Raw genomic sequence first — 25,632 nt, 5'->3', positions numbered from 1 at the left:
GCAGGTGCTTTCCCTTTACCTCTGGCAGTGGCACCATGCTGCCCTTTCAAAATATATCTCCTCTTGTGTTTACCCATTTTTCTGCCTGATGTCTTAATAGATGAAATATTTCATTTGCTTTAATTCAGTCTTGTATGGGGTGATGTAGTTTCTGATGGTTTTGGTTTGACCTACAGGAAATAAGTATAATGATTGGTACCTTCCCTGTGAAGGCACAGAAGAGCCCTATTGACATGAGAGCAAACTTACTTACGTTTGCTTGGGTTTTTTTAAAGACATTAAAATGCAGTTCCTTCCCTCCACACCCCCCAGTCTGACATCTATACTGAAGCTGATCTATATCTGATTCCTGCTCTTTTTGATTATTCACCTCTGGTTGCGAAAATTCTTTCCTTAATCCTTCCCCCATCTTCAAGTTGGTTAACTTATCTAAAAGCAACCTTTGTGGACTGAATATCTGTCTGTGAGGAGAGCACATCTGTGACCTAAAAGGTTCACCTGCAGATTCTCAAGGACCAGGGGAACATGCAGGGCATAATCAAGTCCCAGGAACTGTTGCTGCACAGCATTTTTCAGTAGACCACCTCCTGTTCTACAGCTGCTCAGTTCACAGACTGAAAGGGACCGTTCTGTCCAGTGTGACCAGTGGGCTCGGGGCAAAGCAGGGAATTCCATGGAGAGAGGCAGACTTTAGTTCTACAGTTTGCCCAATTTAAAAAATGCTTATTTCCTTAGAGCCGTAATAGCGGCAAGACCCTGACTCTGCTGCACTGACAGCTTAAATAGGGATTTTGTTCCTTCCAGTGCTGGGGTCAGGACCTGGCAAACAGAGGGATGAACAGAACTAGAACTCAGTGCTAGAAGTTTGCATCCATTACTGAAGGGCGACTGCACTTACAAAGCTTGCAAATAAAAACCTCTGTTACCTTGCTATGGCAGTTTTCAAGTGTTTCTGTGCAGAAGGACCAAACTAGAGGATCTGGCATTGATTTGTTTGGGTCTTTCATGTAACTACAATTTTTGTTGCTATCTGCAGTTGGCATAAATTCATGTGTTCAAAAAAGGAGCTGGTTTTTTGGTTGCCAGTTGTAATGCTGCAGTTGACAAACATAGATGTTATAAAAGAGAAATTCAATATAGTATAGTTAATCAGATGCCTCTTTTTTTATTGCTTTATAATCTTCTCAGATGCCTAATTCTGAAAGCAAAATGACAAAATTGTTCGATCAAAGCTTCTGGAATTTAATTCCTTTTTAAAAAATAGTACAGTAGTTTAATTTTAAAGACACCAAAAAAATGAGCATTACATGCAGGACTAAATTTTGTCAGCAGTTGCATGGAATAACTGACTGCTTATGACTGAAATGTGCATCACAAAAAAACTACAAAGAATAATTCTCAGTCAGAGTTTATACTAAAAGAGCAAACACATTAAAGAAATAAGATACAGGTGAAAACTATTTCTTGCAGTCATTCTTTTTCTGCCATTCTGTAAGAAATATGGATAATTCATTAAGTCTCAGAAAAATACCTTTGCTCTCCTTCACTCAGGCTTGGTTTTCCTTTCTCTTTTTATGTACAGAGTATGGGTGTAGTGTGCAGTAGTCACTATGTTATCACCTGTTAAGTGTCATGCGAGACACATCCCATTACAGATTCTATGAAACCGAAGATGTTTGAAGTAAAACTTCCCATTCAAGTGTCAATTGAAGCGTGGGTTTTATTTGCTTTTTTTTTTGACAGAGATTGTTCTTTTACTGTCTCTTAAAATAACTCCACTATTTGTTTTTGTTTAGGAGAGGAAAACATAAGAATATATAGCTAGAGGCTGGGAAGATAGCAAGCAACTGGGGGGAGGTGGTGAGGAGCTAGAAAAGGATGCTGGGAATGGTGGGGGAAAGGGAGATTGGGCATGTCAGTAGGTGAGAAGGTGCAGTGTGGAAAAGGGTGACTTAACAGAGAGAGGGGGAGACCAGCTTGTGTTGATCTAGGACAGTGGAATTGGAAACACAGTGGGGAAGAAAAGGGTGGCAACCAGCTGTGCAGTAAAGAAAACTGCTTTTTAAAGTACAAACAAAACCAGCCAAACAGCAAAACCCAACAAAACAACCCAAAAAAAGTGACATCCAAAAAAAGCCCCACCAACTTCCCACATGTAGAAAACTCTATATAAAATCTCTATTAATTAGAAGAATATAAATTTGAAGGCTTAAGGTGACTGAAGTAGACAGCTCGAGCTGTAAGGATGTCTGCAAAGGCAACTCGGACCCTTTCTGTGGGTGCTGGTGGTGTGAGAGTGTTTAGTCAAACCCTAACACCTCCCAAAGACATTACTGTCAGTGCAAGAGGGATCTGGTTCAGGGCAAAGAAGGCTGTTGTATAGGGCCTAGCCCCCACCTCATTTGTTGTGGAAGGTGAAAGGTGTGTAGCTTTTGGTTTATTCTGCCTGGGGCCAAGGTGATGATAGTGGTGTAGATGCTCTTAAGGAAAAAGAGTCATGATTTCTGTTTTCTAGTCTTTCAATGTTGCTCAAACCATTTTCTAGCTCTGCCTGTACCCCAGAATTGCTGGGGGCCAGAAGGTGTCTTTCACCACACTCAGTGAAATGTTTTCTGGTGCCTCGCAGAGGTGCTGGGTGTATTCGGGCTGTGACCAGAGTCAGTCAGAATAGTGCTGTGAGCCCAGGACATGCTGCTTGTCATGTGTTCAGAAGAGGGTATGGAGGGCAAGGGAATCAAGCCTTGAGAATTTTAAGATGGGAACCTGAATCTTCATCCTCCTGTTTCAGTTCCTTGTCGCTGAGACACGGGTTGTGCATGTTTGTCTTAAAATGATGTCATTAGTGTTTATTGAAAAACCCTTGCTACTAAGGCTTTGAGAAAGAGGCATGAAGGCTTTTTACTGCTGATGTCAGATATCAACTTGTGCTCAGTACAAAGGGGACAGGGGAATTGCTCTACATGTGGAAGAAAATATTAGATCCCTCCTAAAAGAAAGAAACTAGAGTTTTGTAAATAAAATTGTCGTGACATATTTGGGACATAAAATGAAAGTCTATTAGACTGTGCACACAGAGAGAGAGAAATTGGACACCTCTGCTGTGGCATTTTTCAAGCCTAAGCGCTTTACTTTGCAATTTTAATAGTACTCCTTTAAGGTCATTTTTTGTATATAATTTTAATACGTAGTCTGTTGCTTTAACTACTTTCATTAAATTTTTATGAGCCTTTTCAGAAAATCAGATGGGAAAATGCAAATAAATTATGCATTTTATTTAGTATGTAGTAGATACAGTATTACTGTATGTATAAACAAATAAAAATGTTTATTAATATAACAAACACTATGTTGAAAGATCGTGCTGTAGTCTATAAACCACACAGGCTATAAAGAATCACTTTGAGTTTAAGTAGCTAGTTCCAGACCAAATCTCTGGATTTGGAACAATACAGAGTGATAGTATAAAAAGATTAATTATCTTAGGTATCATATTAAAAAGGGGGGTGGCTGAGGGGGGCGGTCATGAATTATGAGGCACAAGATTGAAGCTGAAAACCTTAAAACATTCATTTTCTGAGAGCAAGTACTTAATATTTTATAAAACCCCACAGACTCTCTGGTTGCTTAGTTTTGCCTTTCCTACCCTTCTTCCCCTCCTGGCAGAGCTCACCAGTAGTCTTTTAAAATTCTGACCTGAGCACTCACCAGTCAGCATAGTGCTGTGTGTCAGTCAGTGATTAGCTTACCTGTCTTTTTCCTGCTCCTTCACCCTGTGAGATGCCAAAGCAACAGAGAAAGTATGTGTAGGTAGTAAATGTTATCAGTGTTAAGAGATGTGGGTATATACTTGATTTCTTCAAGTCAAAATAATGTGCTCATTTAACTTCTGTTCTATGAGAAAATCTCAGCACCATAGGAGAAAACTTCCTAGCACCACTTGTGCAGATCAACACAACTTTGTTTTCATGCCAGTTTGGGGGGGTTTTTAGGGGAGTTTTGGGGAAGTTTTGACATTCCTCTGTATGTGTTGTACTTCACATCAACTCTAGATAGAGGAATCTTCTCACCTAGAGTAAAAAATGGTAAAACGATCAAAATATAGAGCAAACTTCGCCCTTGTTTGTTTGAGTAGTTTCACACCTCACAGGTAGTCCTGCTCATTTCAGAGTTCCTCAGGCCTCAGTGATAATGTGTGTCTGCAACAAGAACTCCTTTCAGACCTGTATCACTTGGCATTAAAAGCTCCGCCTCTGTCTTTCTTTGATCTTGTTACAGTAAATACTTTATGATTCAAATTGAAAGAAGGAAACTTAGACATTTTTAAGGAAGTTTTTATAGCTAAAGAAGCAGAAACAATAACTCTTCAAGTTTAATGATGAGTGACGTTTACAGCTCATGAAGAGTCTTCACTTCCACTGTATTTTGCATTAGCAGAACAGAGTGCCTATTTTAGTAGTGATTTTTAGAAAAGGGAAGCCAGGAATAACTGCTGTAGTAAATAGCAACAATTAATGAGAGGGCAAACAATACTAGAATGACTAATACTGAAATATACTTTTGCAAGTTGAGCTTTCATTTGTAAGTGTAAAGTGCTTGTAACCTTTGGTAAGGAATTGTCCTTAAACTTCAAATAGAATTTCTTATTTCAAATAAATCAATTGCCTTGTAGTTTTCAGTTAAGCAATTTAATTGCTTAATCAGACTAAGAACCTAGTGATTAAAATTTAACAGTCATGTGGTATCAGGCAATATCAATATTAGTTCTTACTCGGGGTAGCTGGTTTAGATCAAACTGAATGAAATAGAAGGCATGTTTGCAATATGCTTGAGCATGCAGGAATGTCATCGAAGTCTTCTCTAGAGTTATGGGTACAGACATTGAAGAGTGACATAGCAATAAGACTGTATTAAAGCTGCCACAAAACACCAACTCTCAGTTCTTAAAAAAAGAATCAGAGAGCTTCTGTGCTAGAACAGCTTTGAGGGTTGTTGGATTTTTTAATTATCTACGTTGAAAAAAATTAACCCATTCTGTGAAGAGCATCTATGCAAGAAGGGACCATTCTCTCAGAACTGACTTGAAATAAAGAAATAGCAAAAACAGTTTGAGAACATAAGGAAATTCTGTGCAGAGATCTATAGTCTTGCCATTCAAAAGCACGCCAGTGTTGCAGGAATATGGGTAGTCTTGATCAGAAATTATCACAGGTGCTGAATACTAATTCTCTTTTGAGTTGGTGTAATACCAAGTGCAGTGAGATTTTTGGCCCATGGTTCTGTGTGTTTTCATAATGCAGGCAATGAGGAATTGATAGGAACAGGAAGCAGCAGCACGTTTTTTGGGGGGGAAGGGGGAGGTTGTTGTTATTCTGGACACCTTTCATCTGTAACACATCCCAGAAAGTTAACAGTGGTCATGCTGGATCAGACAAAAAGTCTGCATGGCTTGTGTCCTCTTTCTGATAGTATCAAATGCTAATGCCTCATGAGAAATACAGAGATATGACAAGTTTGTCTTCCTTTTCTCCAAGAGCTCTCCCCACCTTCAGATACTCAGGGACTTAAGGACTGAAAGCAAGAATAGCTTCTATTTAGCTGATAATCTTCAACAGATCTTGTATCTTACTTCCCTTTTAGCATATGTAAACTCTTGGTATCCACAGCAACAAAAAAAATCGTTCACATAAATGTTTATCAGTGTTGTTGCTGTGAAGAGAAATTATGACTGATTACCCATTTCCTTCTTTTACTCTTTCAGCAAGATCTGAACCCAAGTAGTAGCTTTCAGCTCCTTCCTGGGGGACTGCTTTTTCGCAGGGGGGCCAATTAAGCATATGGTAGAACAGCCATTACATTTTTTATTCTAATAACATTAGCCTCAGTGTTTCAAAATCTGATTTTAGCTTTTTGCTCTGAAGTGAATTCCATAGTATGTTTCACTGTCCAATATGAGGGTTGACATACTGTGAAGCTGTAGAAACAGCTCTGAAGAAGAAGCTGTCAAGCAGCTCTGATTAACCATGTGCTAATATATGCAAAGTTTTAAGAATTGTGTTAATACTTTAGTGATTGCCATAAGTCTATACTCAGCCACAGTATGGCTTGTTTTGCATTATCTTTTTGAGAATATGGAATGGCATGCATTATACAGATTAACCAATATTCCCTCAGAATGTGGAGAAAATACTGGTCCACAGTCAAAGACTAAAGAAGGTAAAAATATTTGATGAAAAATAGGATACAGGGCAGAATACAAATGCTAGTGTTCACTCTTGATACACAAGAAAAATTAACATAATCGTATCGATGATAATAGCTTTTTATGTAAGGGTATCACTGAACATGAGAGCTCTTTTCTCACTCACTTGGTCAACTTGAAAAAGTTAACTGCAGCACTAGCCACTGTAAAAAAAAGGCAAAATAGGATGTTCCGATATTGCTAGAGAAATCTGGCCGAGCTGCTTAATATTGGTGACATTGGTCAAAATATTTGTTCTTAATGTTTATGAAACTGACTTTTCTTGTAGTTGGAGCAAAAGCTTATCATCTCAAGAATATAAGTGATATTTGTTATTTAGTTTTAAAAAGCTACTGGGCTAATAACACAAGCAGTAGTTTCTAATTTTCATATGGGCATAGCATGAGCGGAGGAGTGATGTGTTTGCAAAGAATGAAGTTTTATAGCTTTATGTTCTAGGACTATACAGCCCTCATTTGTAAGTAAACTGTGTCTGTAGGCAGTATCTGGATTTTAGGGACAAAGGGATATCAACATGCTATCCTTTTAGTATTAAAAAGGGAAAATACAATATTCCAAATGACATTACTATAGAAAGGAAGAAATTGTTGCAAATGATTCAGGGTATTAAATGGCAATATGTCATCTGCAATATCATATTAGAATTTGAAAACCTTTTAGGTGCTAAATCTCAAATTAGCCTACCAGGAAAAGGTTAATAAAAATATCATTTCTTTCTGTTTATTTGTGCTGCATATCTGACAGCATTTTCTTGAACACACATTTATATCCTGGTTGGGTCATGATCAACAATCACTCCTGTTTGGCACATTAATGTCATTACTTTGACTCCGTGAAGGTTCTCTGCCTAGAGGTCAGGTCCTGCTAAAGTAAACTGTCAGGCTTAAGGAAAACCAAAGCTGTGATTAAGGATTTGCAGATTCCGATTTCAGAAGTTAGCATTATGCAGCATATTTTGGATGGATTCCATCAATCTTGACCAAAGACCCATTAAACATCAGCAAAGGAAGAAACCATTACTTAACATAAGAAAAAGAACAAATCAAAGCACATTGCTTGGGAAGTGTGGGGTTTTTTTAATATATTAATACTTCTAATTTGTTTAATGCTGTAGACCTAGAAAAAGAACACAGGAAAAATTCACTCATTAGTAATGTGGGTGTTTCCCAAACTTTTTTTTTTTGTCTGGACTGTACTCACCACATGGACACACAAGAGAAAAAATAACCAAGGGAAAATACTGCAACAAACTATTCTTGTGAACTACAGTTGGCAGAGATGCTCTTGCCTCAGAAAGCTCACATGATGATGTGTTTAAGTCATGAAATAATATTTCAGAACTACTGATAATCTATGATGACGTATATTTTTGCTCTTTATACTTCTAAAGCTATTACTTCTTTCCAGACATTTGATTCCTTGAACTAAGTGAAAACAGCGCTTTCAAAGAGTGAACAGTTTCCTCTTGAAAGGCACATGAGCCCATTTGTTTCTTCTTACTCTTTCAGCAAGACATGGATGTAGCTGAGGATGGCTTTCTGGATTGCTAAAATATCAAAAAGCTTTTTTTAATCCACAGTTCACTGCTTTGAATCCACTACAGGCTGAACTTCATAACATCTGACACTCATGCTGTAACTTGTGTAAAATGAGTTATTGTTGCCTGCCTCTCTGTGGGCAGGGATGTAATGCCAAAGTGTGGTGCTTGCAGAGTACGTGATCAAAAGACAGATACAGCTGGTATAAGCTGGCAGACAGTGGAAAAGTGTTGATTTACTCCAGCTGAGGATTTAGTCACTAGGCTTGAACCAGACTGAAAATTAACCTACCTGTCCTACTTCTGGAGTCCCTTGAGTACACTTAGGCCTTGATCTTGGATTAAGGCTCTTGAAAATTGCAGTTGCTGTCGACTGTTCTGCACAAAGATGAGAGTTCAGTGTTAATTTAGGATGTTTCACTGAACTGATGTATTTTGATTGGATTGCTGTCTATTTGAAAAACCCCTCTGTTTCTGTAGAAAAGTTGCCTTTGTAATACCAGACTTTGAAATTTTGTCCGAGGATCCAACCACCAAGTAGCTGAAGTAGATTAAACCGGGCACTGAGTTTTGCACCTGATCCATGGTATTGTATCCGTTTTCTGACACAGTTGATCAAGCATCTGGTTATCCAAGGACTGGATTATCCTGATCTGCTCATAGCTAGACTCTGGTTCATGCTTCAAGAGTGTATGGGATCACTGAGCAGAATGATGTATTTTCTGGTAATATTGAGTCCCAGCTTAGAGGAAACCCTTATTTTTCTAAGATGTACTATTGGGTTTGTCTGTGTTAAAATGTCATTTGACTGTGCTTAACCATGCTGTCCTCGTTGCAGTATCACTATGACTGCTGCTTTCCATCCTGAAGACATTTGGAATTTTTGATCATAATTTAGGATAGGAAGTTGAGTAATTTCTACAGAAATGTCCCCATTGGGTGGTAAGGGGCACCAAGAAGAACTGGAATGACCCTTTTTTTCTGTTTTGACACCATATTTCTGCAGTCTGGTACCATGGTGTGTGTGCATGTACTGCTCTCCATTTACTGGGCTAGTGAAAGGGAACAGAGCAATGTCATTTGTACACAGATGAGAAAAATGGGTAAGAAAAGTTTGTATTCATTTGCTGTTTAAATCCTATTATAAGTTGTTCCATGCAGCAATTCTATTAGCTTTTCCAGTTTGCTATTTAAACACATTGTACCAATGCAGAACTGAATACTGAAAAGATCCTAAATACATAAATTGGTAATTAATAGCATACCATCTTGAGAATACTGAAAATTGCTGCAAGAGAAACTAAACTCAGAGATATGGGGAGGCTCCCTTTTCCATGGGGGATATTCCAGGCTAGATGCACATTTGTTAAACAGTTAGCACTGTAACGAGTTTTCAAAAAACAGATTCATGAAATGGTCTTTATTTAGGATATCTTTCATCCATGTCAGTGTTTTTCTTTAATACAGCTTTTCCATTAAAATGACACATCAGGACATACCTAGCAAGGGAGCTGCAAACTTCTTACAGGTGCTAAAACATATATAAAGTGTAATGCAGTGAATTGTATAGACTAGGCCTCAGAGTTAACCAGTATAGCTGAAGTAGTATTTTGTTGGTTTGGAGTTTTTTTTTAAGCAGGCTGGGAGTGTAATATTGTAATCCAGTTGTGACTCATGCCTGTTGAAAACTCAGAAGACAGCCAGATGTTATTGGGTGTGAGTCTGTATCTTCACACACTACAGAACAGCTTAGCAAAATCCTTTACTGGAGCTCTTTAGAGGAAAACTTCCTTGCCATTAGGTCCATGCATTGGATTTTTTTTTCCTAAGGATTCAGTTTTGTGGAAGAAAGCCTTGAAAACACAAGTTTACCCAGATCCAGCTAATGTTAGAAGAACATGTAATGTAGATGTAAAAATTGAGCTTTCCTTCCCTAAAAGTTGCAGTGAAGGATATGGTTCACAGCCTACTTGCATGCAAAGCTTGAAAGGTTTCCTTTCAGTCTCTTTTGAATTATTGGTGTGAATAGAAAGGAAAAAGGTATTACTCAGATGGAGGAATTTGTCCCACTTCTCAGTTATTCTAATATGGCAAGAGGGAGCTGTATTCTGTGAGGTTGTTTTTCTAAAAACAATCCTCATCTCTGGAATGAGAGCAAGTGAAGAAGTTTCAGTACAGAACATAGTTTAAGGGGGGAAAAAGAGAAAAAAGTTGAAGCATGTAAAATAAAGCTTGGTTAAAGTCCCAATATCACTACAATGATGGATTCAGCTTTGAGGAATCTGTAATAAAATAGTGCTATCAACTTTATAAGTATTCAAATGATCTTAAAAATCTCAGTAGGAAATAAAAAGGAACCTTTGCTGAGGACTTTCCTTGAAAACCTTCATAATCCTTTCAAATTCTGCAGGGCTTTTGAGTCTCAGCCGTGCCGGATAACTCTTTCTCTTAGTTAATAGTAGGTTTGACAAAGTTTTATATATTCCCAATTAAGAGTTGGATTTTTGAAATGAACTTTTCAAAACTGTTTCAGAACAAATATTGTTAAACTCATAAACAAAGCAATTTCAAAAATATGCATGACTTTGTGAATGGCCTTGTAAATAGAGATAGATTGATTACAGGTATATGTCTACCTTCTTTATAGGTTATCTGCTGGCAACTTCAAGCAAAACGTGCATTAATTTCTTAAACTGAAAATTAACCTATGCACTTTCCTTTGAAATACAAATAGATAAACAGAAGAAAATAGATTTTCATAAATTCTCCTGGAAGTCAATCTATAAACCAAACCAAATGTAGATTAGGAGTGAAAGATGCAAGTTCACTACTTCTTTTCAAGATGCAAGTTCACTACTTCTTTTCGTCCGCTTTATTTTAAAGTGCTGTAAGGAACAAATTGTTTTGCATTCCTATGCTAATAGGACACACTAATCACTGGAAAAGGTGATTCTGGTTTTGTTCAGGATTTATGAATTAAGGGTTATTACTGGAAATGGCTCATTTACTCTGTATGGGCCTGAGACAGAAAGTCTGAGTCCTCTGAAGCTTTTGTAAATACACGTTGCAGAATCTTCCCAGACTGAGATGTTTGCCTGTTTGTAGCTGCCTAATCCAGAAGTGGTTCTCTGACAAGGTTAATGCCCAGTTAATTGCTCCTAGCCTTGACACACAGTTTAATTGCTATTTGGCCCACATATGCTTGTTGCTTGCTCTGTGTAGAATTCTAGCGGATGTGGTGATGCAAACTACAGGCTGGTGGAGGGCAAACAAAATAAATACAGTATTTTATGTTCTTTTAATTCAGGGCCAAGTGGATTTGGATGAAGTGTTTATTTAGTTTGCTGGTTGCTTCAGATGCTGTGGCATATTGATTCCTTTTATTACTAGCAGCCACTTAACCTGACCTCTCTCAGATCCAGTATTTTAAAAGCCATAAATTTTAACTTTACTTATGAGCAAGGACTGAAATGCTGGGAAAGCCTTTTTATTAGCAGCGCTTTGCCTTCTCCCTGTTCATGTGTCACCCATGGCAACAATATTTAGAGCATCTTAAATTAGAGCGGCTGTTGGGCAGCTCAGTAGTAGTGGGGTTAGCAATAAAAAGAGCTCATAAATATCTCAGGCATGTAGGGTTCACTGATCAAAGTGTGGGCAGGTGTACAAAAGCAGTGCCATTACTAGCAAAAGGTATCCTTTTCCTGGTTATTTTATTAAAAATCTCTCCCTTCTTAATGTTCACAAATATGGAAGATTTTTTTTAATTGCAAGTTAAATTGCTGATATTGAAATGTATTTTCCTTTTCTGCCTTGGCTTTTTTTTTTTTTTTTTTACAATAATAATCTTCCTTGTTTCAATAGCCTAAATTCATCACCAAACAACACTTAAAGCAATCTTTAACATAGAGCTTATGTAAGTATTTATAAAAATATGCCCAGGCCAAAAGTTGATGCATAAAAAATGACATACCACTCTTTGAATTATGAGTAATATGATGGTTACGAATTTCTTTCTGCATTCACATGTAAAGAACTCAAAAAAGCTTTGAATTAGTGAAGTAAACACAATGAACTTCTTGCATCCTTCTAATTTGTTATTTCTGATTTAAATCAGTAATTTTAAAAAATATTTTTTCAGGCTTGATGACTAAGATTGAGTAATAATTTAGCAGCTTATTTCGAAGTAGGGTTAAGGCCTAACAAAATAGATCATAACCATGAATTTAATGTAAGTTTTGGCTTGCTTTCTTCTGTTTTGGTACTGAAAAAGTTTTCCCATTTGTCCTACAGATCAAAGGTAACACTCTAGATATTAGCTTCATACTGTCAGAAGTGACTTTGTTTAAATATTAGTGCAGGGACTCTTTGCTTCATGTTAAACTTTGGCCTGGGAACAAAAATGTTGGTTTAGTTTGAGAAGCATAATTTATATCAATTAGTCCCAGAAAGTGTCACATTTCCCTGTCTTTTAAAGCTGGATTTAAATGTTTGACCTTTTCAGAGGGCAGGTGTAGAAGTAGAAATAAAGCAATCACAGGGCACTGGAATTTTTTTGCTACTACTCAGTTCCAGACTGATCAATTTACAAGGTGCCTGAAACCACTGGGGAATCCTGTTTTCTAAAAACTGGACTTTTTCCTGTCTGCATTGCTTCTCCTATTGCAGTTTTCCTCTAGCAGGTTGTAACAGCTATATCTAAAGTCGGTTTATACATAAATATCCTTGAGGAGAAAGCTCCTGCTTTGTACAAGGTAAGTAGCTTGCTTCATATTGGGACCTCTTTGGAGGGCAAGTGCTTCAGTTTGCACCAGAGGGAGAACACCCATCTGCTGGAGAAGGAGAGATTCAGATGCCTAGGAAAACTTCACCAGATGCAGAGCTCTGCTGTGAAGTGGAAGGTTATGTGAGAGAGTAGACTTTTGTAGCCACATGAAGAAAACTAATTATTGCAGCAGATAAGATCAGAGGGGTTTTATGCAAAGACAGGCGTGGCTGCATTTTGTCTGACATTCAGCACTAACCTGGGAAGTGCACGTTCCCCTTCACTGAGGCTTTTGCTTGAACCTCTGCCTTTGCTTCTAGTTCTTAGTTTTAATATTGTTGCACTGGAAAACTTGTTAGCATTTTTGAGATGTTTAATGCCATACGTATTCTTTTTGAAATATTAGCACGTTTCATTGCAGTGTTGTTGTTTGTTAGTGATAAGACTGTAGAAAGCAGCGACACCCGCATATGTTTCTAAGATGACAGTAGTGCATTTTCACTTCTTGCCTAATGGCTACCTTATTCCAAGCATTTGTTTTTCAGCTGGCTAAAGCTCATCGTCTCTGAGCCTCAAATTGTGAACTGCCATTATTCATAGCTGAAATTGTCATTTGTGCAAATATGGGCTAAATTTCAATCATTATATGTAGGGAAATAGATTGAGATATCTGTAAACCTGAAGACTGTAGCTCTTACAATAAGAGAACATGTTAAATTCTTCTATTCTTTGATTTCTCTTTTTTAGATTTTATTTTCTGTCAGCTGGGGTGTTCTTCTGCTTTCAGTATTTCTGCTTATAATTTGGAATGCTTGGATTGAAGTATTAAATGAGCAAGACTATATATCTTGTCTTTAATATGTAAGTGCAAGATAATGATTCTTCTCTTGCTTTTTATCAAGCCCTTAATCTTTTCTATGCCACCTGTATAAATTAGTGTTGAAGAAAAAGCTACAGTGTGATCTAAGACTTTTCTACAGAAATGTTATATTAAAGCTCTTCATTTGAAAATCACAAGCTCAAAGATGTAATGACTTTCAGATTCCTCTTTCCTAAATCATTCTCTGCATTGAATTGGTGGATGATTGAAGAAGTATCTGAATATAAAAATATAAGTGAGAGAAAAAAAATCCTTTGTAGTTGTGCATACTGTGAATCCTACCAGAAATAAATGAAACTACATTAAACAAATGGTTAAGAAAGAATGGAACATGAAGTAATTTGATCACCATATGATGTTGCAATCTTGTGGAGTGAGCAGTTGGATCAGCTAGGTTGTGGTAGGCCTGAGTTCAGTGAGCCCAAGCAGAACATCATAAATGTTACTCGAGGGGTGTGTCCAAAGCAGAGCAGGCACCGAGCTGTACGTGCTTCCTTCAAAGCTGTTGGCATATCTCCCTCTGAGTCCTACCACTGAAGAAACTTGGTGCTTCATGCTTAAACAGTTGTTTGCCTGCTAAAATTAGTCCCATGCTCTCTCCAGCCTCCCAGCATCCACAGGGTAGAACACTTAATGTGTTCGTAGCCATTTTCTCTTCCCTAGTACCACATGAACCTCCACCATGTGCATGCAATAGGAAGCAGGACTGTGTGCGTTTAGGGCACTGGTAAAAATCGAATCAAATTATTTATAATTTATTACAACTTTGTGTTTATTGTATTTTCTCAGTCTCAGTGATCTTTCCCTTCTTTTTTCCTTTATAGGTTTTTTTTTACTTCGTGGTGTCTTTTAAAATGTACATAGTAAGTTAATCTAACTCACATAAATATGTTCCTCTGAATATTCTCCTTTAGGCATATTCCTGTAGTTTTGGTTTTCAAGAAGAAACATTATGTAAAAAATAAAGTTAATGACAAATATATAAAATGTTTACTCTTTAGGGTGTCTTGCAAGTTGTATTTCATATAGAGTGGCAGTGATTCATGGCTTCTCTTCATGATTCCCTCTGTATGTGCCTTTGGGGTGGCTTGCATTGCCCACAATGCTGTGTCATTTGTTTCCCTTTGATTTTCATGACTGACATCTTGCTTTTGGCATATTTCCTTCAGCTGGGCTAGAAAAAAAAGAGAGGAATGTGCAGATGTGGGAAAAAGATAATCTTGGGAAGACCTGTCTAATAATAATAGTTACAAAAGAACGAAAAGTAGGTTACATTTACTGGTACATTAAGAATTTAAAAATCTGTTAGTCATGTTGGCATTGAGCAGAAAATTAAAGTAAGTATAAGACCATCTTTCAGTTAAAGAATGATCAGTTACAGATAACATCTAAGAACCAGCAATTTGGTTTCAGCCAGTCTAGGCAGGTAGTGATGTCAGTTGTTTTCTCTTATAAATTCAGGAGAGATGTATAAAGTAATTCACCATTTATAAGAACAATAAAGTAGATGCTTCAGTTGGCTTTTTGTCATTGTACTACAAGAAGCAGTAAAAGAAGAGCTCAAGAATTTAAAATCCATAAAAAGAAACATTTTAACACAGTGAGCAATTGAATTTCTTATTGCCAAACTATGTTTTTGTATTAAAAATCCAGGTAAGGCTAGATATAAACACACACCATGTATCTCCAGAAATGCCACTTGTTAATAACTTGTAGAAGATAAGAGAGGGTTTTTGTTGTTTTATATGTTGGTTTGGTTCTTTTTTTCCCCTCATGAGATAAATAAACATGTTTTCAGGCGTACAGCAGTTCTAAAAGTCTGCAGAAATGAGAAAGGTACTGGGGTGGGTGGAGGAAGGAAATTTCCCAATTTGGGATGTGGTCCTTGTCCATTATAGAGTCTTGTGCATTTCTCTGGAAGGCATCCAGTAATAGATGCTGGCTCAGAAAGCACGGGGACAGGTCTCCCTGCTTAGGGAAGCTTTTTAGCTCCTGTATCCTTAGCTGTGCTCTAATATGTGATTACTGCAGCTCTACAACGAAAGGGAAAAAAAAGGAATAAAAGCTGAATTGTAAAAAAATACAAAGTTCTCACTGTTGTTAGTGAAATTTCATACTGAATTATTGCAGTCTTAGAACAGGTCAGCGGAATGCTCAGTACCAGTCTGTGAGTAAGGGTTCTCAGTAAGTTTTTGAATAAATGAGGACACCTCATAGCGTGCCAGGGTGTCTAAGGACTGAGTCACAGTGTGTGGGGAGGCTGAGCACACAGCTTGCTGTTACATGTGACATGTGATGCGTCACTCCAAACTTCAGGTGTTGACTTGGATTTTCTTGGGAATGGCCTTCATACATTGCAGTCTTCCAGTCTGAGTAACTGGCTCAGCTTTATATAAAACAGGCTGTAACCAGCATTTAACTTGAGGCGCTTTTTTTCAGGTAATGGAGCTTAGGGTAGTAATTGAGTGCAGTACAGCTTGATCTGGGATGTGTGCGTGGGCACTTGTCTAATTTTTGGCCATCCAGCCATCTGCAGCAGCAGTCTGGAGTCAGCCCTGGCTGCTGGTCCTCCCCAAGCCATGGGTCCACATGGCCCTGCTGGAGGCAGGGACATGCCCAGCACTTCCTTGCAGACTCTGCAGTTGCCTTGAAGCCATTCCCGATAGATGCTCCTCCCTGGAGGCTCGGCCCGAAGTGTGCTGGGGGCCTGCTTCCTGCAGGGCACCCAGACTGCAGCCCCTGGCAGCCTGTGCCCTCCTCCCTGGGCAGCCCTTGGTTTGCAGCCCAGCCTGGCTGAGTGCTGGGTTGCCCGGAGCCAGCCTCCCTGCCAGTGGGCTGCTGTGCCCTGTGTCCTGCCAGATAGCCCACCAAGGCCGGCTGCTGACTGAAACTTGACAGAGCTTCCTCTCTGCGGATCAGTGCCTTTCACTTGGCCTTTTTCACACCGTTATGTTTCCCTTGTTTTTTCTCCATGTCAGCCTGTGATAGGCACCACAGTGCCTCGTACTGATGCACAAGTTTTTAATGATTTTAAGCCCCTTTATGTTCTGTGCAGGTCATTCCTCTAACTGTATTTTAGCACTTGCTAATTTGTCAATAATGGTAGTCTCCAGAATGGCAATTAGTGAACAGAAGAAGGTTGCACTATGTGATGGAGCAGCCAGTCTTCCCTTACACTTGTTTGTCTCCACACATACCCCCAATCTCCCACTTGTTTTCAGCTATATATTGGTCTGCAGGTAATAGAAGTATAAATTGCTTTATGTAGGCACTACTGACAAGTCTCTATTTGGTGCCAATTCTCAGCTTTTTTGCTTTTAAGAATTTACTGAACATGCTGTTCAGAATTACTTGCACTCTAGGATTGCTAAAATCAAGCATATCATATTAATATGTCTGTCTCTTCTGTGACCCTTGAATCCCTTCAGACATGACAGTATGGACATGTAGGTGAAGGGCTTCTGTTATGCTCTCCTTTTGCTTGTGTTAGTACTACTTAAAAGTTGAAAGCAAAAGCACTTGAGTTCTCAAAGACAGAAGGTATATTGCAAGGCAGTCTCTTCCTCAGTGTTTCTATGACACGTTTATTGTTCTGCCATATAAAAACTAAGTAGATGTTACAAAGGCTTTTAAATTAAGCTGTGAATTTCTTCATTGATTGGAGTGCATCTATTCATTGAATTTAGTTCTTTACCTATTCCGCTATCATTTTATTAATACTAATTAACACGAATGCTGCCGCAAAATAAAGCCTTTCTAAGGTCATAGAGTCAAGCATTCAAAGAGAAGGAATGTTTGGCAGACTCAGCATTTTCTCTGTTTTTCTATGAAGTGCTTTCTTATGCCTGTAATCAGGGAACAAGGCAGCAACAGCAACATCATTTATGATAACCTGTACTTTGGTTGTTTCTTGAAAAAGCTGTTGTGCATGTTGGTATCATAGCACCAGTTTCAGCCTGAAGAGGAAGGTTGGATAAAACTTAGAACTAATAATGTATCTTCTCTCAGGTGAAATGTGTTTGAAAATATCAACCATTTATACAACCTATCTCCTTCTAAAAAGCAAAACACTTGTTGTGTAGCAGTGTTTGTTTTTGGTGAGTCTAAAGATAATGCTCTCCTTGAGACTGTTAGCAATGTCCAGTGGGACATCACTGGCAAAGGTGGAAGAAGCAGCCTCATTCTCATCACTGGTGTGGCCTTTACAGTGGCGCAGAGCAAGCCAGCTATTGCCCATCACTTTGTCAGATCTGTAAATTGTGTGCCATTCCCTCCTAGTCTGAATGGGGATATCTGCTGAACTAGGTTTAACTTGATGTTATTTTTAGAACAAATTACATTGATTGCATACTATTTCAAAGGCCCCAAGTAATAAAGTACACAATTAAATGTATCTGACTAGTTTAATTTCTCTGTGTGGTTTTTGGTATAAAAACTTTAACCATTTGTTTTCCAGATTCTTCTGGCAAAGATTTTGGTCCTACTCTGGGATTAAAGAAGTCCAGTTCTCTTGAGAGTCTTCAGACTGCTGTGGCTGAAGTAAGGAAGAATGAACTCCCTTTTCACAGACCCAGGCCTCATGTGGTGCGGGGTCGGGGATGTAACGAGAGTTTCCGAGCTGCCATAGACAAGTCTTACGATGGACCTGAGGATGGAGAAGAGGGTATGTTGCTGATGGCACTGACTGAGGGAGCCACCTTCACTTAGCACTGCTGAGGGCCAGCTCTATAGAGCACCATGAGCAAGTGATTTAGTCCAGTTGAAAAGCTGATCACATTTTAAAAGCTGTTCACATCTTCCACTGAATAGAGCTGTCTTTGTAGTACCCCATCCAACCTTGACTGGGTTTAGTGTAAAGTCTTTCACTGATCTCCTTTGGGGCAGGGGTGGGTTGGAGGATTTAGAACTCAATCCTTAAATAATTACGTTTTTCAACTTCAAGAAGCAGCTGCTTTCTTCAGATTACATTAAAAATTATCTCTCTTGTTTTACAATTCCCCCTTTTCCAGCCAGGAAATTTGTTTCATGTTGTAGATAAGGCAGAGTGTATTGATAGCACCCTGCTGCTCGTTCTGCCACTATGGGTTTTATAGACCCCAGTCTGGAAATACATCTCCTTTAGTACGGAGCGTAAAATTGTGCTTGGATCCTGAGCCCCCCAAATTAAAAGAACACAGCTCTTTTCCAGCCAGACAGAACGTTTTATCTATTTCTTGTTCAGCCACTAAAATAGAAAGATTCCAAGGAGTGAATGAAGTCATTTTGTTGCACAGGTTGGTTGTGTCAGTCACCACAATCTCTTGTTGAAGTAAGCTCTCAGTGTTTGAAACCCAGCACGTGGTTTTCTTGAGCTCATGGAGGTTAACAGCTAAATTTCAGATAGAATAGTACTTTACTCTGACAGGATTTTTATATCAGGAACAATAACTAGAAAACAATTCATAAAAATAATTCTGTCTTTAATTTACAATACCAATCTGTTTGAATCCACTAGATCTGTTTAGTCTGCTTTTTAAATTATTCAATTAACTGAGTACATGTTGTGAGTCATTTGAGCTCTTGTAGACACTCGTTGCTGTATTTCCCATGTTTGCATTTCAGTGGCCCGTAGCCATCCTCACTGCTTCTTTTTCATTCTGTGCAGATGGTGGCTCTGATAAGAGCTCTCACTGTGGTCAAGAAGCTCAAAATGTGGAGTCTGCCCCTCCAGGGAACCCTGAAATAGAAGATGCAGAAATCAAAGCAAAAAAAGACAAAAAAAATAGGGAGAAAGAGAAGAAAAAGGGCAAATCTAAAATCAAAGAGAAGAAAAGGAAGGAAGAAAATGAAGATCCAGAAAAGAAAAAGAAGAAAGGCTTTGGTGTCATGTTGAGGTATGGCATTTTACAAAGCAAAACAGTCACCCATTCTCGTTATAAGATAGGAAACAACCAATGCTCTCATAAAGTAGTGGAAAAATTATTTCACTTGGACTCAAATAATGTTTATGTTATTGAAGAAGAAAGCAGTTTATACTTTTACACCAAACTTGTAACTGCGGCAGAAGACATTTGGCAGACAAAATGTCTTTTTGTGCCTTTGAAATGCATTCCCATATGTCAGTAAAGATTCAAGGTTTCAAGCTTAAAACAAGCACGTATCGATGGGGAAGGATTTGTGGGGAGTGTTTCTGAGTAATACAAGTCCTGCTCCCACACTCAGACCTTTACCTTCTCTTCCCTTGCATATTTGCTTCCTTCACAAGCTGTGGGGAGAGCAGAATTCCTTGTGTTAGTGTAAAAGGCCTACTAACATTTGCAGTTGCTGAAAACCACTACCTGTGATAAAATCTTAGCTTTGTGGCTTCAGCCATTGCCTGCAGTGAACAAAAGCTCACTGTCCTCCCTGCCCAGCATGCAAGTGTTTGAACTTTTCTGTGGATATTTGTTCTGTGTCTCTGTATATGCTGGAATCATCAGAATTCTTCAGACTGTTTCCTTGCTCTTGCTGGAACCTTTGGTGCTGTAGGCACTCTGGTTGCTATCACCCTTCCTTCTGGTACCTGTTCTGTCTAATGAGGATTTAAGTGTTTCTGTTTAAGTAGATCTTGGCATTTGATACAGGGTATGTGATGAAATTTTTTGGTCACCTGGAGGATATTAAACTGAAGGACCACGTGGTTACTTATGCCACTGAACACTTAACGTTAGCTTTAGGAGGCTATTGGTGTTTCTTGTCATGCTGTATTGTAGACAAGACATATATGAAAGCCACAATCATTGCTTAGACAAGGATACATCTAACTAGTAATCTAAGAAATTCAGCTGCAAGATCATTCACTGATTATGATCTTCATTAGGACGTATAATGTATGAACTTGCCTTTCTGCCAACTTTCTGTTGCTATGTCCTCTAGAGTAAAATTACTTGTATTATATTAACATGGAAGGTTTTTGCTGACTTTCTCCCATGTATCAGCAATTGTTCTATCAACTTTTGAACACTGTGCAGACATTGTCAAAAATATACAGGCATGCCTGTGTGCCAGATTTGCATGATTTCAACAGTTGTTAGTGTTCATAAGATGAAGGTGCCTGATTATACAAGCCTGCTTTCAAATGGGGTCCTCAGGAATGGAGGAGGTGTGTACACACATCTGTGCATTGCACATGCCTTTGTGTTCCTACTGTTTAAAGAAATGGGCCTTAACATGGAACAGTAGTCAAAAATGAAATAATTAGGAAGGTGACATCAAAAACTCTTATCTTAAGCTTTATATCTGTTTTCATTCTTTTTAGCTCTTTGGCATGAGTAGAAAAGAGGAGGGGAGTGGCACAGAGGTGTGACGAAAGGATAAGCACTGTTTCACATATCAAAGATACATAGCAGATTCAAAGTTTGAATTGTAAAGTCTCACAGGGGGGGTATGATATCTGAGCCAGGAAGAACATGGGATGACATCAGAATCCAAAACAAGCTATTTTAGTTGACAGAAACACTGGTAATGGTCAATATGGGAACCTGGAGCAGTAAGTTACCATTTGTAGTGATTCCTTTTTTCAGAATATATTCCACATTTTGGTAATACACAGGTTTGTACATCTGCTCTTTCCATAAGCTTGTCTTTGGTTTAGATTGATAGTCTTCCCAGCTGACAGTAACTGTTAATAATATTTATCTGTATGGCAGCACAGAATGGGAAGTTCTATCCCACACCATTGAAAATCTCTACAAAACAACAAAGATGGATGTAACACATTATAATAAACAGAGAAGGGGGAGTAGGTAAGAACTAACAGTTCAGCTGGGAGGTTTTTAGAGGTTCTGCATCCTTGTCAGTATTTTTTCCAGAATTTATAGAACTTGAAAAAAAATTCCTTCCTGGAAAGGTGAGAGTCCTAGGGAATCCTAGCCATCATAGAAGTGAAAGAAAGGTACAGACCTGTAAAGTAGAGATTGAACAAGAGCAACCAGTGTGAGTTTACAAAAGAATTTGGGACCATAGGTCCTGGGCAAGATGAGCAAATCCAGCCTGGCAGTTTTTCAGACAGAAGCTGCTGCATGAGACATGAAAAACAAAACCAATTGATCTGAATGTTTTTAAAAGAAATAATAGGGAACTAATAGTGGAATTTAGAACAGGTCAAATACCAACTAAATATTAGATTCAAAAGGTATTTTTTCAAACTGGGATCTTGTACTGATGTGAAGGGTGAGGAGTGTCAGGAGGGATGGGGAGGAGGTTTGAATGATAAGTATTTTAGCAACACGGAAGGAAAGAAGCATCCAGATTTTTTATGACGTTGTGGGAATGAAACTGGCATGTTTTATTGGTAGAACATCTGTGGAAGGAAAGAGAGAAGTTTAAGATGACAAAAGTTGTGAGCTTCTGCAGCAGGCAAGGTGGCTACTAATTCTTGGTATCTTAAGAGAAAGAAGTAGAGAGAAGTATTTAGAAACTGAGATGAGCCCAGTTTTTGACATGATGAATTTAAATTGGAAAGGAAACCTGCCACATAGAGGGCATTAGAAATGTAAACATTGTAGTGGAGCAGAAAGCTTAATGGAGAAGGAAATCTGTGCCTTTTGTAAGTACAGTGGTGATTTTGCTGTGAATCCCCCATGAGTTAGATCACCAAAAGGAGGAGCAAGAAATAGAGCCCTTGTTAGACTGACAGGAGAGATAAAGCCAAGGGAAAAGAAGTTATGAAAGCAAGTGTCAGGAGTGAGAAGAGGAATTATATTCCTGGGACCAGGCGATGTCATGAATTTTTTCATCTAGTCTGGTGACTGCAGCCATGTGACTGATCCTACTGGGAGCTGGAACCCCTGCTCTGCTACATTCCTACTGTTTGTACTTTGTGGGCAGCTTTGTTCAGAGCTATTTCAGCTGTGCCTGCATGGTTCTGCTGTGCTGTGAGATGCATCCAAACAGAAAAACAGACTTGCTGAACCCATGTCAAAACTGGCTTGAGATAAGTAGGAATTGAGCATCTGTGGCAAAAGCTCCAGGACCAGAAGGACAATGAAAAAGAGAGATTTTGCCAGAAAGCTCAGCGCTAGTTAAGACACATGCGTTTTCTGGTGAATGACGTGGGGTCAGGTGTAAAGGACAAAAGAAAGTAGAATTTGAGGCTGAAACAGCTGCTGGAAATGTCCCACTTGTCTACAGTGGGATTTTTGTGCTATGCTTGCTGGGTCACACTTACAGCTGTAACAAGTTTTGCCTTGATAATGGCCATGTGAATTGGCTGGTTTCTGCTTTATAATCAATAACAAAGCATTTCAAGGTATTAAAACCAAATCCAAGTATTCAGCTGTAGTACAAGAACTGTTGAGCTTTAGTCTTTTGCATCTGAGATTTTTGAACATATTGGAATTGCTACTGCATTGGTTTTTTGCCTTTTTTTTTTAATTTAACAACAGAAAATAGCAAAGCTGTTAGCAGTTGCTAACAGATTTCACTTAGTGCCTCATCTGTTGCTCAGCTGCTATTTACTTGTAGTTCCTGGTCTTTTTTTACACATGCAAAAAGAAGAATGATTGCTTTCCTGCTAAGCTTTTCCTTGATTGAAGCTTTATTTAGGTGACTGTGATTCAGGAAGACCATCAAGAAATCATGCTTTTATTTTTGTAATCATTGTTCTTTAAAAAGTCCTGTTTTTTCACGCAGTATTAACTGAAACTCTTGGCTGCAGCATATTAACAACTGTGACATTTGGGCAAAGTAGGTTAATGGACTGGAGGTTTGAAATGCAGATGACACTGGTTAAAGTCTCTAATCCAAAGTACTGTTTCACTGTGGTGCTGACTGCACAGTGTTTTGTTTCCTTGGTTGCTTCAGATGCACATATTGCCTGCCTTAGTTCTGAAGGTGTGTATGTGCTGTCCAAAGACAAACAAAAGTTGACTCTCAACTGGTTTTGTGTAACATTGGCCAAGGAGAGTTATATTTTACTTTTTGATGTTTTCTGGCACATCGTGCTGTCATTATTCGCTAATAACCCACCACGAGACAACAGACAGAACAGTAAATTGGTACTGTGTATCAAGAAAATGACTACATTAAATACTTTCATTACTGGAGCTGTGACTAAATGTATACTTCAGTCTCAGGAAAAGGCTAGTGTCTAGCATCTACACTGAATCTTTTTCAGAACAGAAATAATACTGAGTTCTGTGCAGATACATTGGAGCAGCAGGATTTCACAATGCCACATTTGATTCTTGTCTCATCCCTTTTCTCACGTTGAGCTGACTGATTCTTTCAGGGCACTGTGAGCCTTAGAAGGCTGCTGGACCACAAATGAGCTTCCCTGTACTTTTTTTTGAAGGTATTCAGTATTTTCAGGAGAAACGCTATAGTGAAACAGCATATTTGTGCCTTTGAAAAAAGGTAGTGCGTAGTGTCATTGTTTAGAACTGTCAAAAGCTGTGTGAGGAGGGCTCTGTAGGCTGTTTGGAAGGGTTAATTAACCCTTTGGTGCAGGGTGCTACAAATCCCTGATGCTGAACATTAATGCAGAATGTATTACCACTTATGACCGAGAATGCAAAACTGATCTAACCAAGATGTTAATAAAATAAATTTTAAAATTATTCCTCAGTTTGTTAGGTGATGAACTCCAGAATTTAAATTTGTGGTCTTTAGTTATTGAATTGCCATGCTTTGAAAAACTATCAAAATATTCTCTTCTAACAAAGGTAGGCTTTGTGTTTCTAAATTAAGTTGGCAGAAGACTGAACCTTTAAATCACCAGGGAAATGTGACCTCTCCCATGCAGTGCAGTTGTGTATCCTACTCCCATAGCAGTTGTTACAGTGCTGGAGTAAACATAAGTCTGTGGCTCTCTCTACCTTTTCCAGATAGTGATAGTAAAAATTCTAGGCAGCCCTTTCAGTTTTATGGATATGAAGGTAAGATAGCTAATGGACTGCAGCCACACCAATGGCATTTTAATAGGTAGCTCCCCCAGGCAGAGACCAGGAGGCTGAAGTCATAATTATTTTTTTGTGGTATAAAAATCTAAGAGCAAGTATGTAATTGGTGACTCAGAGTAAAGAGTTGTGCTGAACTGGAGTACAGTGAGAGAGCACTCTCTCATTCAGTCTTCATTTCTAGGCTGGACAGGAAGAAAAAAACCAACCAAACTTCTTCGTATAAAGCAGTGCTTGTCAACTTGACTGTTTCACTAGAAAATATTTTAAAAATTAGTATAGGTGAGAAAATGTCTATCCCCCAGCACTATTGCACATCAACCATGACTTGCATATTTGTGCACGTATACATATAACTGCAAGCCCAGGAAGCAGGAATATGTATGTGTGTATTAGTTAGATTTGCTTTTTTGCTCTTCAGAAAGAGTGCAATTTCCCACATAATAGTTCATCTTAAATTATTTACCTTCCATTTCACAATATGAGCCATGAATATTTTATTTTTTGTCCCTTTAATTTGCCAATTTTCCTTTGAGCTAAGTGCCTTAGTGATTTTAATTTTTCATTCTAGTTGGAAGACAGAAATGACCCTTTTTTCATTACTACTATTATAGGCCTTGTGCTCAGAATGATACTTTTTACAACCAGCACTGTTGAGCCTGTAATGGTATTGCAGAGTAGATAGCATAATATACAGATATTGACTTCCATTAAGTATGGCACTATGATAACTTATGGAGAGATTTTTTTATTCTACTCTGTTGCCCTTAAAAGTTGAGTGTTGTAGAAGAAAAGGTAGCAATATATGACAAAGGAGCAAATAATAAAGATGTGACTTGTTGAGAGAGGTGAAGTATATAACTTTTTAATGTATTTATCTGTGTATAATGCTGGAAATCAATATGGACATGGGTAGATAAAAAAATCCCCACAACTAGATTAAATTGTGTTTTAATTAGGCTAAAGTTATTTTAGATATTTTTTGTCCTCAATTGCGAAATGATCCGAGATGGATCATGTGTATCTGAAATACAGCATCAGTTAATGAGGCAGATGAGTTACTTAGAGGCCTTGATTTCCTTTTGCATAATAAAATTCCCACTTTTCATTTAGGTAAATTAGTAAATAAAACTCCACTTTCCTTTAAAGAGCATAAGAACATGAGAGGATATATCTAGTCAATTTAACCTACTTCAAATTTGTCAAGTATCTTAAGCTAAAAAAACCAAACAAACATTTCATTTTACATGTATGGTTTTTTCTTTTTCTCCACCATAT

The 25,632-nt window shown here is 38.3% G+C and overlaps 1 protein-coding gene across 4 annotated transcripts in view; it reads left to right on the top strand.

The window, feature by feature from the left end:
* Positions 1–25,632, top strand: part of PARD3B (par-3 family cell polarity regulator beta) — a 416,855-nt gene that overhangs the window by 258,720 nt on the left and 132,503 nt on the right. For all 4 annotated transcript variants that reach the window (XM_069022266.1, XM_069022270.1, XM_069022267.1 and 1 more), the window contains 2 exons: positions 17,895–18,101; positions 19,083–19,311. In XM_069022266.1, coding sequence (XP_068878367.1) covers positions 17,895–18,101; positions 19,083–19,311 — 436 coding nt within the window. The remainder of the gene's footprint in view (positions 1–17,894; positions 18,102–19,082; positions 19,312–25,632) is intronic.

Source organism: Aphelocoma coerulescens, chromosome 7 (genome assembly GCF_041296385.1).
Source record: "Aphelocoma coerulescens isolate FSJ_1873_10779 chromosome 7, UR_Acoe_1.0, whole genome shotgun sequence".
NCBI classification, from domain to species: domain Eukaryota; kingdom Metazoa; phylum Chordata; class Aves; order Passeriformes; family Corvidae; genus Aphelocoma; species Aphelocoma coerulescens.
This window is presented reverse-complemented; position numbering and strand designations above follow the sequence as displayed.